This window comes from Asterias amurensis, chromosome 8 (assembly GCF_032118995.1).
Source record: "Asterias amurensis chromosome 8, ASM3211899v1".
Classification (NCBI taxonomy): domain Eukaryota; kingdom Metazoa; phylum Echinodermata; class Asteroidea; order Forcipulatida; family Asteriidae; genus Asterias; species Asterias amurensis.
The window spans coordinates 23,340,967-23,357,974 of NC_092655.1; the positions used below are offsets into that span (position 1 = coordinate 23,340,967).

The 17,008-nt window shown below is 39.6% G+C and overlaps 1 protein-coding gene across 1 annotated transcript in view; it reads right to left on the minus strand.

Annotated features, from left to right (window-relative positions):
• Positions 1-241: 241 nt before the first annotated feature.
• Positions 242-17,008, minus strand: part of LOC139940515 (T-complex protein 1 subunit eta-like) — a 34,992-nt gene continuing 18,225 nt past the window's right edge. The window contains exons 5-11 of the mRNA XM_071936809.1: positions 13,459-13,630; positions 12,622-12,786; positions 10,853-10,986; positions 7,972-8,124; positions 7,439-7,590; positions 6,460-6,648; positions 242-3,901 (exon numbers count right to left, since the gene is read on the minus strand). Of these exons, the coding sequence (XP_071792910.1) occupies positions 3,669-3,901; positions 6,460-6,648; positions 7,439-7,590; positions 7,972-8,124; positions 10,853-10,986; positions 12,622-12,786; positions 13,459-13,630 (1,198 nt within the window). The 3' untranslated portion in view covers positions 242-3,668. The remainder of the gene's footprint in view (positions 3,902-6,459; positions 6,649-7,438; positions 7,591-7,971; positions 8,125-10,852; positions 10,987-12,621; positions 12,787-13,458; positions 13,631-17,008) is intronic.

The window sequence follows — 17,008 nt, forward strand, 5'->3', positions numbered from 1 at the left end:
TAATGCATCAATAACGATGGGCAGGAAAGAAACCTTTCACTTTGTGTACTTTGGTTTCAAATAACACAAAAACCCAAGAGCAACATTGGGATTGCATTCTTCTTTGGATTTCAACGGTATGCTAATTACAGCCATTTCACAATTTAAAAAAAAGAGTGAAATGGAAACAGGTCCGCTCGGCTGCCTAAGGGAATCTTCAGGGCTTTTCCTAAAATCAAATCTAGACTAATAACATCACAACCAGGTTACAAACCATTTTTTATGGTGTATATTTATTTATTGGCCACACAGCAAAATTGACGATGCACATTTAGTCACACAACTATACACGGTGTAAGATTTGGGTTAAGTTTTGTAAGAGCAAAGAGTGTAGACTTTTTGCATCGGGATCTAGAAAATAATTCGTTTTTCAACCCTTTCTTCGATCACTGTTTACTCAGTACTTTCCAGAGTTCTGTAAAAAAAAAAATATGAAGGCAATCATGCATTTTTTTCTCTGTAACAAAACTGGGAAAAGTATGGAGTATACGATGATTAATAAACAGCAGTGTATAGGGGTAACAAACAAATTATAACAATGAGCTTGACAAACAGCACTGTTCAACCCTTTCAATAAGGACAATATAAAAACACCTTCATGAGTGAGATTGTACAAAAAAGAAAACACTAATCTGAAAATTTGATAACACATAGGCTCTTTACATCACCATGAATAGAAATCTACATGCTAGATCATACCAAAGGCAGAGTCTTTTGTCTCTGTGGTGGTGAGTTAGACTCTTTCAAGAAACTCTGAAAGCTATGAAGGGAGGTGAATTTTGGCATCCTGAAATCAGGAGAACTCATGACAACTCCCAAGTCTGCACTTCGTCATTATACAACAACTACACTGGTACTTCTTGAAAAACAGTCATCTGAGAACCATAAATATGGCAAACTCATATGATAGACTGGCGGCCCAGTACGAAATTATGAGATCAGCTTGTGCCCCGTAGCAGGACGTAATGAAAGTGCACCCCAGCAAAAGCAATTCATGTACAAATTGTGTTTTGAGAAAAAAAGAAAAAAAACGAGTGTAAAGGTTGGATTGCTTTTCAGCCATTCATTGGTCATTGTAAACAAGTTCAATCCAAAATGGGAATGGAAAAACATGTCTTTGGAGTAATTCTAGCCACAAACATCTCGCAAATAACATCCACCTTACAAATGCACCATTTTATTACATATGACCAGCTGCTGTGACCTATCTCTATGCTCGGCTGACGGCCAAAGAGCCTTGGGGCTGACGGCCAAAGAGACTTATTCCTGGGCATCAATCAGGGTATAAATGCAATTCTCAATTGGTTTATCAAAACAATAGCAACAGGGTTTTATAGTTCTACAAAACAATATTCTACACAACACTACAAAATCTGAACACTTGCGGTTGGGGGGGGGGGGAAGATGGGATGGGGGACAGGATTCAAGTACAAGGGTGTCAGTCATAGAACATTCAGACATAATTTATGAGCATACAATTTTGCACATTTTGCTGAGCTTTCACTTGATAGCATAGTCATAAACAAAATGTCACAATCCAAAATGCCAAAGAACTCAGATGCAAATAAAGTACGGACAATCAGCAACACATTTTTCCCCACGACCACGTTGACAAACTGCATTGTAATTTATTGTTCTAGATTTCCACTAGATTTAAACAACAAAGGTGTTTTGATTGAGTGAAAAGTCAAGGTGACAGATTGATCGATGCCAGTGACTCAAGTCACCCGATGTCATCATCACGATATAGTGTCAATCAAAGTCAACACCGCCGTGTGTTATACAATAAAGTGCGCTTTTAAGACACTGCGGTTGTACTGGGGCGACTCCCACATTGGTGAAACAGAAGGCGCATCTCAGTGGTCAGTGTAATACAATGGCGTTTGGCCTAATATCATCAGATTACAAGCACTACTGGTGTTTTCATTGGTTACTTTTCCCTGAATTAAGAGAGACTTGAGTATCCGGGGGGGAGGGGGGGGTGGGGGGGGGGGGCCTCATCACCTGTTACAGTAAGAGAACCACTCTTCACTGTGATGATACACAGGGCAGCCCCCATTTACACAAAGCCCAACACACCTTGACGTGATTATATAGGTCATGCCTACTGTCTGATTGATAGCTAGTAATCTAAACCATGCATCGGTCGCCATGTACACACCTTAGGTGCTGTCAACCACCAGTGACGAATTCAGAACAGGAACCTCATGTTCAATGTACCGTCACGTCAAAGCGTTTATCTCACCACGCACAATAACTTTTGGCGTATTCTTTTAGACACCATCTGAATAATTGAAGTCTACTGAGAATCTTTTTTAACCAACCCTCCCCCGACCCACTCGTAAATTTCTTATTTCTCTCTCGCTACGGACTCAAATGTCATGTGTTGACAATAGTCTTAAAGAGCTTTGTAGATAGAGCCAGAGGTTCTTACCTACAAGGAGGTCTAGGGTGAGTGTAGTGACAAGGAGGAACTTCCCCCTTTATATGGGTTAAGGGGGGAGTGGGGCGATCAGGTTACAATGTTCAGACAGGATCTTATCATGTTCCATTGTGTAGACAGTACCTGATGATCATTTTACAACATCCAGACTAAGTTTGCTGATCGGGTTGCAATGTTTTCTTGCTGTATCATCACATGATTGTGCAAGACAAAACCCAATATAGACTACATTCATGTTCAGTTGCAGGAGATGGGAGTTACTAAAGTACTGAACTCTACGGGGGGTCTACACAGTTCCATTTCTTTTGCAATGGCTCTTAGCTCACGAACCATTGCTGATACATTGAAAAGATAAACAGCGGTAATATCTGGTAAATTACCAAAAGGATCATAAGACAGAGTAATATTTATTACAGCAAAGTTGCAAAGCAATACTGTTTTCATATGTGAATGACAATCTGCGGAAATTGAGAGACACATACACAGTAAACATTGCATCAAGTTTGAAATATTTAAAGTGAAACTTCTTGCTCAACAATGAGAACTACAAGTGACTTGCAAGCTTTATAGACAGTCAGAAAATTCAATCTTTAAGGCAATTCAATAATTTCTAAACCACTCTTAACAAAATAAACCAACACATTGGTACAAACTCATGTCATCATTTACTAGCCCATATACCTGGGTGCAAATTCACAGAGCTGACTAAGCACAAAAAAAGTAGCTAAGCACAACAAAGTTATGCTTACCAGAATAAGGTTACCGGTTAATTAAACATGTCCCCGTACCATTTGTGACTGGTGTTCTGCTCACTTTTGCTAAGCAGACGCAAAAGTTCATCACTCTGAGAATTAAGCACTGGTATTTAATGACTTTGACTAGCGGCATTAGACAAGCCAGAGAAATTTCAGTATAACCACCGAATGAAAAGGAAACAGTGAGTCATATAATGCAGGGTTTCAACAGTAATAACAAGTTCTTATGTTATCAATCTAGTCCTAGGGACTAGATTGATGTGCTATTAGAGATATGGAACATAAGTCAGAACCGGTAAAACTCAGTTTTAGGTTTGAAAGCAAATCCTATTAACACTGGCCTTGTGTACGAAATCCTTGAATTGCCTAAAACACATGAATTTAACATCAACATTAAACCGACGAGCACAATTCTAAATCTTTGGTTGTACTCAGCGTGGTCTACCTCTTCCCCTGCCTCTACCCATGGGTGGTTTTACCGGCCGATCATCAGCGTTGGTTGATTTTGGGTTCTTGACTGTCTCATCAACAGACAGGATCAGACAGGCTGCCTCTGACGCTGCCGTGATTGCGTTGATTTTGACGATTGCGGGCTCCCAGACGCAAGCGACAAAGTTGTCTGCTACATCCTCGTTTAGTATATCTACTCCATACCACATCTCTCCTGAAGGAAGAGCAAGAAAAGGAAGTAGAATTTAAAGTAAAAACATTTTTACTACATATCACTGACAGAAATTAACATCTGTAAAAAGAACATAATACAAAGCAAAAACAAAAACAAAACGACATAATAGTAATAGTAAAAAGGTATTTACAGCTGTATGTAGCGCCTTATGCTCGGCCTCAAAGCGCTGAACACAAAATAAAAATACATTTATGTAAAAAACATACCGTTTTCTCTCTCTCTCATATTTCTTTAAACTGAATATGCTGATTATGTTCTCCAGATGACTTAGAACATACCGCTTGCTTATTGTAACATGGAGTTAAACAACTGTGTTTGTCTCACAATCAAAGACAAAAAACAACCTTTTTTTCACTGTGACTGTCAACTGCGCGTCGCTTAGACCTACACATTATTGTCTCGTATTTTGTATGGAAACAAAATTCATCCTGTTTTGCATTTTGAAATTGAAGAGAAAGCTTGTAAAGTCGCTGCCAATGGTTATTCATACCCTATAAATCTCAGAGAGATGTCAAAAGGATGGACATTGGTTTTGCCTTCTGAACAGTATAAGTTATCACAGAAGCGCAAGCGGAATACAGACTATTATAGTGCTAAAAGGTGTTCCATATTCAACAAGTCCAAAGGATATGGGTTGCAGACCAGCTATTTCTGTTCGTTGTTCCATTTTTTAGACCTAGTTTTCACGAATATGACTTCATTTTAGAGGGGAATGTTTCACACACAAAATTAACCAATGTTTTTCATCCTAACCAATCCTGCATTATACCTTTAAAGTTCCCAATACAATGCAGTACTTTGAACAGCTAATGTTTTACCAAGAGCATTGGAAATAAAAAGTTACCTTCTATTTCAGAAGTTAACACAGCATATACGCAGCAGCCAACATACATTTTACATCCTCGTATTCCCTAAGCTTATTGAATTTGAAAGCTTTTATGTAATTGTACAAATACATCGGATTTTAAATTCCTCAGCTTCTTCCCCCAAAACGAGGGAGGTATTTTGTATAAAAAAAGAGTCATGAGCACTCGGTGATTTGCAGTAGGCATTCTGTATAAGCGTACTAAGTACATTGGATTTCAAATTCTTCATCTACTTCCCACAAAGGAAGGAGTGGGGTGTTTTGAAGTACCAAGGCCTTAGTCAGGAGAATTCTGTAATTTGTAGTAGACATGGGCACGGATATGCAAACCGCATACTTCCACCACACAACAAACATAATCACACTGTATGGAAGTTCCTAAATCTAATGATTACACTCCAAACACAGCCATCCGCTCTGAATATTGCCGGAACATGTCACAGAAATGTGCCAACCTAACCTGGGCTATTTCACAACGTCCTTCATACATAGCTAGGGGGGAGGGGGGAGTTAAGAGGATCAACTTTGTTACCCCCCTTCTATTAGCGTCGGCCACCCAAAGGTTATCAGGTGACACAGGGCTGGTAATGTCTACATGTACTACAGGGAGAAGGGGGGGGGGGTGGTAGGGAGAGACGGGTGAATTATGTACATACACTAGCAACTCATCGAATGTGTCAGACAGGAAATTTGATTTGCAAAGGTGGACTTGACCCGGCCACCAAAAACATCCAATTGGCCGGAAATGCCTCAATTTCCAGGGTACGTGCAGCCATGCAAGGCGCGATGTACGTAGATAGACGAGTCTTCGGAGTCGAGTCAAGTAGGCTATCAATGATTTAGGGCTTTAATGCCTTAGTGTAGTGATGAGAGCTCTGTGTCAAGATTGGGTAGCAGCTTTTGTAGCTACAGGGGGTTTAAGCTACACAGGATACAGCTGTTGGCACTAGCTTAATAACGATGTATTTAGGAAGGGGGAAGGGGGGAAGGGGGGAAGGGCAGCTGGTACTGGTAGAACGGAATGAGAAGGCCACATGAGGTGAATCTTATAGTCACTGTCTGATCTCGTCGTAAAACTCTGCTACAACTTTCGGTTTTCTTTCAGAGGCATGGATGATTAAGGCAGTGGTCATACAAAAACTTTCTTGTACAGAACTACTTTTCAGTTACCCTGTACATGGGTCCAAGGGCATCCGTAGGACCAACAAAACAACTAAATAACTTTCTGAAGACTTTGTATTTAACAAACTAAAAACAACTTTGTATTGGTAACTTTTTAGGGCTACCCACCCAATCAAGTGATAGCTAGATAATGGCAACTGATCTGTTTTCAAGACAAGCTTTCAAATAGTCAAGAAAGATACATAGATCTACAATTTTAATTCAACATACACCAAAGTGTAAACAGAAAGGTTCCTTGATAAAATACAGCCAACAAAAAAAAAGGTAAATTTTTTAAGTTTCATAGAGCTGCTTAAGCATACAAAGTAGCTAAGCATTACAAAATAATGCTTACCAGATTAAGGTAACCAGCCAAACTGCCATGTCATTATGTATAATTTGTGACTGGTATCCTACTCATTTCTGCTTAGCAGACAATTGTTAAGCAACATTTTCTTCTTAAGCAACTCTATGAAATCGGCCTCATAACAATGAGACAAACTTATCTTACCTTGTGCATGTTTCTGCCTGAGCTTGTTGAGTATATTGGTGGCATCGAACCCAGCGTTGTCACATAACTGCCTAGGGATGACCTCCAAGGCCTTAGCAAAAGCACCAATCAGAATCTGCTGTTTGCCGGCAATGGTACGAGAGTAATCCCGTAGGTACTTGCTCAATTCCATCTCAATAGCGCCCCCACCTGTTGAACGCAAAATGGATTTTAGTTATATTCCTGAGTCAGTTCGACTCAATAAACAACTGGTGAATAAAAGCAACGTAACTTCATTTTGCAAAATCAGCTTTAAGAAATCACTTCAATCTTCTTGAAGAAAACCTGCCAATAATCTAAAAGAAATTTGCTTGCATAATGTTCTTCAGTATGCTTAATGTACTTCCTGTAAACTTGAATCATCGTCAAACCATCAAAATCCAAAAGAATGTTTTTGTTTGATTCTATTGAATGAACTTAGGGACTGCCCTGGTTAACCGATGAGGGCTTTGATTGTCACAGGCAAACCACCATAAATACAGAATCAAACACGGTCCAGAGATAATGATCTAAGATAATGATCCGAGTAAATTACTCAAGGCTCAAGTAGATTTTGAGGTGAAATCCAGTGATCAGAAAAAATCCTGAGAAATCAAGAAAAAAACCTAGAACTTTTGATCATCCCACGATAGGGTTTGAATCTGATGGATGCAGTATTGTACAGCTATCACAGCCTACATGAACCAAATATTTCAGAGTGAAATCATCTGGGCGTTGGCAACTACATAGGCTACAGGGATTGTTGACGATAGGTAGGTAGATCTTGTTTTTGTACCACAAAATTCAAATTTCTTATTAAAACTTATCTTATGTCACATGTTTTCAAGGACTAACTTAGTTGCGTCTGTTTCCATTCATTTGTTTTTGGTTTACTACGCCTTGAACACCCAGGAGGGTGGATAACTCTTTAAATATTTTTGTTTTGAGACATGGTGCATACCTGCAACGACTGCATCATTCTTGATGGCTCGTCTAACGATCATGATAGCGTCATGGAGAGACCTCTCTGTCTCTTCAATGAACTGCTCGGCCCCACCCCTCAAGATCAGGGTGCATGTCTTAGCATGTGGGCAGCCTGTGAAGAAGTTATACCTGCAGCAAAAATACAAGTGACAAAACTAGTTTAAAAAAACAACAAAACAAAAACCAGTCACAGCATTTACATGTTCTCTCTACCTCACGCCCTCTTTTCCAACAGAAAAACGCTTGATTTTTATAATGGATTCATTATATCACAGCTAATATCTGTCAAGTAACAAAACACAAGGGGCAAAATAGGGATACCACCAACATAAGGGCAGTATAGGTTAGTATTTAGGCCTCCATGTTAATTCAGAGGTCACAGGTTCAGATCCTGCTCTAGTAAACCTTTCTTTGTTCAACCCAAGCGTAAATACATACACACAAAAAAAGAACCCACAACTTCCTGATTGATTGACACCAGCGACCTACTGAACTATGAACTTTACTGACCTCTCTCCGCCTATCTGCTCTTCGTTAAAGGCTTCACAAGTGCCTAGCACATCCTCAGTGAGACTCTGGACGGACGTCTGTATAGCGCCCCCGCAGGCCTGTAAGGTACGCTTAAGATCTTCATCTACAACGCGTCCAGCACAGAACAAATCTCTGCATGGGGAGAAATAAATAAACATATAAATGAAACGGTGAAATTTTTTTTTACAGACCCTTCAACTGCCACTGTGTGACCTGGGATGGATTTCACAAAGATTTAAGACTAGTCTTATAACTCGTCCTAACTAAGGACTAGCCTTACATCTGTTTTTAATAACTCCTAGGACTAGTCCTAAGTTAGGACTATCTTTGTGAAATCGACCCTTGGACCTAAATTTACAGCCCTGCTTTAAGCAGATCTACAGAAATTAATTTTCCTAGGATTTAGAATTTTAGGTCTCCAAATCAAGCATCTGAAAGCACACAACTTCGTGTGACAAGGGTGATGTTTTCTTTCATTATTATCTTGCAACTGCGACAAGCGATTAAGCTCAAATTTTCACAGGTTTGTTATTTGATGTACCTGTTGAGATACACACCAAGTAAGAAGACTAGTCTTTGACAATTACCAATAGTGTCCAGTGTCTTTAAATCAAGTCATACGCCAGACTTCCGAAAGTGAACACAACCGAGGAAATTGCTACAGCGCATCCACTGACAGAAATTACACAGAAATCACACAAGAAAATGTCGAAGTTCAGCAGAGAATTTTGGATTGAAAATTAAACAAAGTATCAAGAATGAACTACAAATGCTTTCAGATTTTAGACATGTCCTCTGGGAAATTACACCATTTCTTTTTTAGTTGTCAAGTCATTCATGCGACATGTGCAACTGCAACGCAGGACACAGAGTCTTTGTTTGTAGCCTAAGACAGCATTTATTTAGCTTTCGAGATAGGATCCAGTGCTGTTTTTGTATCCTTGCTTAAAATGCAGGAAATTATTTTAGACTTAAGTGTGTCTGGCTTAGTGATTATACCTGCTACATTCACACGCTGCAGAATTCCTGGATTTAATAAACACAATACTCCAGGAATATGTCACAAAAAATGTTTGAATTTATGAGAGTGCTTAGAATGGAATAAACTGTTGAGTGAAAGAAGAAATAAAACAGTCCTGAGAATTTCATCTTTGAGAGGACAAGGTCGTTTTCATTTTGCAATGGTGACTTCCATTTGGAAAGAGGCTACAGTCTCCGAGTAACTGCATGCCTGATAAAACATTCTATGAAAAGAGCTTTTATGGTTATAGTTGCTTGGTTAAACGTGTTTCATCTTCTACAGTGATTTATTAGTCTTCTTTCAAAAACAAGAAGCTTTTACAGATTGTTAGGCCATGTTCCTGCACATTGCAACATTAATTTGTAAACGTCGCTCGAAATCCATCAAGTGTGCCATAATACTGTCGACTACATCCTCATATCGATACGCCAAGGCAACATCAATCCCTCAAGTCAAGAAAAACAAATTCACAACTCCATAAATTCTGGACGAGACACGGTGGGGGGGGGGGGGGGATGGCTTCTGTCAAGCTTGACCTAGATTTTTACCCCTCCTCCCTTAACCCCGATAAAAAAACAAAATACCATCGACCAGACTGACAGCCTGTCACCTGCTCATAACAACTGTGGCACAAGTGCCTGTCTTATTCATTCACATTTCTAACTCATCAAGCGTTATTTACTAACAGTTTCGGACAATTCATCTCATGGAGAGGATAAAAGGCCGCGACCTTGGCCCAGAAAATAAAGCGGTGAGCTTACACTAAGGTGAACTTCAAAGGGCGCACAACCTGTAATTTGCAATCGAGCAATCAATGCCTTGCATTTTCTATCTCCCCTTCCTCTCACTTGTTCCCTCCCCCCTCTTTTTTTGACAGTAATCTAAGTTGGCCTCATTGCACAATCACTTTATGAATCAGCCGAAATGGTTTATTTCAAACACGATCTTGGCCTGTCATTGATTTATCAGACTTTTAACCAAACATGGCAGGTATTTTCCCCCTGTACAACACATACTGAGTAGCTCCTGTGTAGGAACGGACTAAGTTATGGTGCACTATCTAGTCATCGTCAGTGTGCAACCTTGGAACCCTCCCCCAAATCTCTCCTTAAGAAAAGAAAAGAAGTGGGACGGTGGTGTCAACAACTTTTGTCTGATTGTGATTAAAACCAGCAATGTCAATCCCATGTCTATCATATGCGTCAAGGGTGAGGGTTTCCAGTCCTTATCGGAACACATGGATCAACAAATCCCATTGGTAAAGAGATCCACCTACTTTGCAGAGACCCTGTAAGACCCTAGGAAAGGGGGAGTATGTGTCCCCAATGTTACCCCACATCAAGCCCCACATAGGCAACAACCACAATACTCTCCTGAACAGCACCGATAACTGTTTAACAAAACTGGCCTTTACTGGCCAAAACTTAGTAACTTTCTTTGAATCTTGGACATGCATCATAGTTTGATCATGAGTTCAGCCAAGACTTTTCAGCCATCTAAAGATCCTATCCTTACCATTTTTTCAAATCAGCTGGTCTCAATTTCGTAGGTCTACTTACCGTAAGCAAAGAATCGGTGCTTACGGAAGTAGGGAATTCTGCGCTAACAATAAAAGTATTTAACGGATTAGCAGGGAATATTTGCTTGTGCGTGGCGTAAACCACGTTATTAGGCATTCTTTGCTTACACAGCTAGCTAAGAAATTCGGCGCTAGCACATTAAGCTGAGAGTGGTGATAGTAAGCGCAGAATTCGGCAGTTGGGCCATGTTCACGATTCTTGATGGAAGGAATTCTTCAAAATGTCTTGAAACAAGATTGGTCCAAGAAATGACTCTCACCTATCAGCAAAGTACTGAGTAGCTACATCACCGATGGGGAGTTTAGAGAGGACTACCTTGGCACCACTCTGGTGAATCTTATCCAGTTTGTCGTACAGGATGGACCACTCAGCATCAACAATGTTTTGATAATCCTAGGGGAACAATCAATCAATTAATGCATTAGAATCAATCAATACAACAACACAGCTAGTGAGTAAAAGACCATAACATAAAACCTTCAAAAAACCCCCCAAAAATTTCATTACTGTGTAACAAAATTTCGGTTGAGCAAAGAAAAAGTTATCAGAGCGTGATTTAAACCTTAGTTTTATGGAATAACGTGCCAGTACTCCATCTACTGAGGTTTCCAATACAACGCTTGAAATGCAAATTAATTACTTCTCAATGCCAATTAATTACTTCTCAAGTTAACAAATAAATTATTTCATCTTATTCAAATCCGTAAGTGTTAGAAAAAAGGTATCAAAGGATTTAAAATTAATTTTTTCCAACACAAACCATCAAGTACTCATAAAAACATATTTTTGTTTCCTGTAAAATGCTGGAAACAAGGTCAGGACGGGAAACAATTGTTTTAGGAAAATATGTTGTATGTGCAAACCAACAAATACTAGTTAAAAAGTTGATAGTCCAACTGCAAATTTCAGTGTTCTTCTTTTGCACAAAATTCCTCATTCAACAAAGTTACCTTGGTTTTTTTTGTGTTTTTTTTTTTCCAACAAAAATTGAGCTTTACTAATTTGTATATTATAAGTTGTCCTACATGTTGGTGCGCATTGTCTATTAATAACAATGTTGAATAATCCTTTTTTGGTTAGCCCCCAAAAAGGTATCATGGCTTCAAACCTTTACCATCAAGCTACGCTCATGTGTTTCATATAATTCGCTATGCCAGTCTGTGAATTAGTTAACTCCAAATGGTAGACAGGTGCAAGTGAGGGTTGGGGTAAGGGTGGAGTAGGGGGGTCATAAATCCATCAAAACTCTCACTGATTTGGGGGGAAAGAGAGACAGTATCTGCCCCAGCATAGGGGGGTGATTTCCACTTGATGTACCCAATTACGCTATTTCCAGCCCTCTATTCCACAACACCGGTGATTCATTTCCTACAAAGGGAAAGGGGTTTTTCTAAAATTAGGATTGTCGGGATTGGGTACAAATGTGCTTGTTGCGGTTGGTTGGACTAACCCAGGGCCAAGGCTGTATGAGTGTGTGCTCTGGTGTATGATAAGACTTGTTTTGAACCTCGGGAAGTGGGGGGAAGAAAAGGCTTACCCCACGACATAAATTAAACGAACGTCAGTCATAAGTTTCCAGGCATGATATTTGGTCCTTGAAAAGGGTAGGAACACTTTAATGAGTACAAGAGCTTACCTTCACACATGAGTTAAGCTCCAACTAATAGATTTTTCAGGCCTGAATAACAAGAATTCTTCCTACTTTTCTAGTCACCTATAGTTGGACTGCGCTAGTCGACTATTTGAAACCAGCCTTCTGGGCATAAACGCATTGCTGGTTATTACCGTCTTCATAGCACTGTGCAGAGTTGATCAATTATCAGCAAATGATAACAAACATTGAGTTGCCGCTCATGTTGACATGACATGACTAGAGTCGATTACACAATGTGCGTTACATATGTCACTAAACAACCACTAGTTAACCATCGGTCCTTACCCAAACTTGGCCATTGGTGTTAAGTTAGTCAAAGGAGTGAGAGTTGGGGGGGGGAGGGGGTTGGATCAGGGCGGCCGTCTTCGACTCACCTCAACATTGTCAACCCTGATCTCGGCATTCTCCTTCTCAGACTTCAATTCCAACTCGATGTTGAGTAGAGCAATCTTAGGGTTCTTATATGTCTTGGGCTGCATCTCAAAGCCTGCATAGCTGAAGGTCTTCTTGAAGGCAACACCTGCGATCAGTCTGGATTCCTGGAAATAAGAAATCAATCACCAATAAATTAAGGTTTGTTCATTACAGAGAAACAGAATATGCATCATTTTAGAGAGAAAAGACGAGGAATAGAGCCAAGTTATAAGGTCATTTAAAAATTACAAACTGTTTAAGAAACAAGCTAAAGAGAGGTTTGTGGTAACGCCATTATGGCAATCTCTATTTCAGTAGTGTTGGTTCTGAAAAGAACTGTTGATAACGACTCAAAATAGAGATTTCCACATGGCATTATCGCAAACCTCTCTTAGCTATATTTCCACCATGCAAAGTGTCAAATCCCGACCTCCTATTGCTTAAAATGTTTCCACTAAGCAATAAATTAGCAGGATACCAGTCACAGATTGCATATGAGAAACAGCATTTTGGCTGGTAACCAACCATATTCTCAGAAGCATAATTGTGTTGTGCTTAGCTACTTTTTGTACTTTAAGCAGCTCTATGAAATTGGGCCATGGGGTCAATTTCATAAAGCCTGTGAACACAAAAACTTGCTCAGCACAGAATAATATTGCTTAATAGCAGAATCAGGTTACCAGCCCAAAAGACATTAAGTTTGCATTGTTGTGTCTAGTGCCCGACTCTTTTTTCGCTTAGCAGTATTTTCTGCTGAACAGCTTTATGAAAATGGGCTGAGGGCTTAAGACTCTTACCTCAAGAGCACCACCTTGGACCTTCTTAATGCCAATCATATCCATTGGAAGGTTCTCATCCAGTAAACTGACTGCAGTCACCACCATGTGAGAGAAGAAGTCTTTCTGGGCAGAGACCAGCTTAGAGCTTAGCGTTGTAGCCGCACATTTCTGAAGAAGCTGTTTCTGCTCCCTGTTATCAATCAATCAATCAAACAGGTGGATGGAATTATTACAAGTAATCAATAAGTGGGGTGGATATTTCTTTTATCAACTCAAGGTTTGTTCATTTTGTTTAACCTTGAACATGTGCCATCTTTCATCTTTGATTTTTAAGTTTTTTAATATTCATTTACGAATGAAGTTTATAATTTGTGCACAACCATAAAATAAATTCCTGATTTTTTTTTCATTAAAAAATAAATAAATTGGTTCCTTTTTGTTACGGTAAAGAACAAATCTACATGTAGTGCTTTTTGCCATTTTGTGATGTCAAAAGTGTGCTCTGTCATTACATTTTGTAGAAGACAGCATATTGCTTTTTAGTGGATTATTTGTATTAGCTGCATGAAACATCTCTTGACACGTTGATTATCAACCATGCTTCACTCACAGAAATCCGAAAAACTATCTATAGTTTAATCATTTTATCAGATTCCCTCTTAAAAGTCTGGAAATTTGACAAATTTTCACACTGACCAGAATGGAATGGACAAAGACAACACATGAAGTAATCAAAATTTTCACAGAATTAAGAATCCTCAAGTCTATAGAAAACTTTGAAAGGGGCACCAAGGCCAAGATCAGGGGGCAACAGAGACCATGGCCTTCATGTAATTCTAGACCTGTGTATGGCTTGTTTTATTGGCTTAACAATTGTTTTTGAGTTTACGGCTTCGGAACAGAAAAAAAACCTTGGGAAATGCAGACTCTTATCTCATTTCTTATTTTACTTGTGACTTCTTTAAGGGCGTGTTAATAACCACCCTACTCCGGCCCCAGCCTAATCATCGTTTCCTGTTCAATCTCTTATCATTTCAAGGTGTTAATGAACAATAAGGATGCCATCGATGTAACATCAACACCGTGAAATGGATTTCTAAAGTTACATTTGATGTCGAAACAATGATACGCTGGAACGCTTTTCACCATGCGTACATCATTGGCAGCTCTGTAAAAAGGAAATCTCACTCGAGGCAAGAAATGAGGGATACCATGTGTGGCGATTTGATGATGGCATTTTTTTTTGTCATCTCAAATAGAAAAGAAGAAAAGAAAAAAAGACAGAAGGAAAACTGTGCCATTACCCTAGCTTTGGGTCAAGAGTGCTTACTCGTCTGTCATTTTGGACAAGTCATCTGGGAAAGAATCCAGCAACTGGAATCCAGTTCTTGATGTCTTACATCGAGTTGATACCAAACACATGTTGTGATGCATCAGTTTTTTAACGAAATATGATGTGTTACGTGGTGACTGGATCACTGGGGACCACCCACTAGAAAGGGGGGTGGGGAGAAAAATTATCATTTGAATTTTTGTTCAGCCAAAGTTTGCATTGCGCTTGCTCACTATTTGAGAGTATTCCAAAAGCATTCTCTGCAGAGACTTTTTATAAAAGAAACGAAACAACAACGAAATTCATCAGAGGAAGAAACCCCCTCTCTCAACATTTAATCTGAAATTAAAATCAGCGAAATGGAAAAACATTTTCAAGCCAATTCACGAGAAACATTCTCGAGAAAGAGACATCCTATGACAAATTTCTCGCCAATTCCCCTGACACCTAATACCACACAGATGAAAACAGCTCCAGTCAATACCTGCCAAAGCCCCCCCTACAAAATGTCAGACGCGTACCTTCTATCATATGTACATAACCAACAGCTGCTCTGCATTTGATCGACTGACAGCTTGCTGATACGCAACCATCTGACTCACTGGGGGCACAGACACTAGGGGTGGGGAACTGGTGAGAAGGGGACACAGTGATTTAGGTAAGCCTTTTGTTTCTCACTTGGCCCACAAATCATCCACTGGGTCACAGAGGTGAGAGGGGCTGACGCCTTATGGTTTACATCTTGCATCTTGCGCAACGTAGTGCCACATGTGTACACACAAATCAATGTTGTCTTGTCATTGGGGAGATGGTGGCAGGTTTACATGTGCTTTTAACTATGGGAGTCAATCTTACTTTAAGCAACACTGGTCAGATGTAAGCGCACATTGAGATGTCTTGGAAATGTCTTCAGATGCTGAACAGACACTGTGAAGACTTGTGTGCGCAAAAGTGCACTAGGAGTGATTTGAAGTGAGAATGACATGCTCCAAGTCATGAAAACATAGTTTTTGTGACCTGCCCTCAATTTTCTTCTCAATGAACACTTTTATTTTCATCTTTCTAACTTAACTAATTCCCTGCCTTTCACCTCTGTGGACCCGGTTCGAATCCCGGATCGTAGCCTTGCGTACGATATTGAATTTTGATTTTCAGTCCCTTCCTGATTGTGGGTTTTCCCCAGCCTGTCAGTTGTAAAACTGACGTTTCTTAATAATCTTCTATACACGGCTATCTTCAGGCCCATGGGTCACAGTGCTAGGCACTTGAGGGTCCCTGGGTTTCATTGCCAGAAAGATATTAAAGAATTTTAAAGATCTTAAGTAGTTATACTTGCTGAACTTGTAGGAGGAAACTTATAAATGAAAAGTTGAAGGGTAGACCAATAAATCTTCAACAAGTTCAAGTTTAAATGTGCGCCAGACTGCAAAACCTGTGAGGTTAATGGCATAATAAAATAATAATTGAAGTCTAGCCAGAGGTAAAGTTGGCGTTACGATCTATTACAAAGTATTGCAAGTACGCATTGTGAACTCAGTGTTTTAAAATTTGATGACATTTTTGAACCCAGTATTCTGACTAAATACCATGTGTGACACCCCTCTGGAATAAAATCCAATAGTAATTCTGTTAAATTTCAGGTTGTACCAAGACCGTAAAACCAAGAAAGTTGGTGATAATCTACTCACCTTCTTGAGTTTTACCTTCCATATGAACTTGCAGCTGCTTTTAAAAGCAGAAAATGTTACTTGAACTGTTTTGCTAAGCAAAAATTAGTGGAAACCAGTCACAGATTATACATGAGAAATGGCATTCTTGCTTGTACCCATATTTTGGTAAGCAAAATTTGAATATGCTTAGCTACTTTTTGTGCAGCTCTATGAAAATTGTGCCCCAGAACCCAGTCACTTCTTATGAAGCATCACTATGATTAAAACAGCCCTTTAAAGCATGACGACACAAGAGCCTGAGTTACTCAGCGCCAGAGTTTTCCAGTCACATTACTGTTGTGTCTTCTCACTCAACTAAAGGTGCCTGCGGGGTTATTACTCGGCACAGAGAATCGCCAATTCTTGCATGTCGTCTCCCAATTACAATAAGAATTACATGCAGCCACGGCCAAGACCCTGCCTATTGATTTACGACCCAATATCACATAGAAAAAAAAAGAACATCGTTTTTCATTGCGAGATTGAAAGGAAGGGGGGTTGTAAACAGCTGAAGTGCATTAGTCTT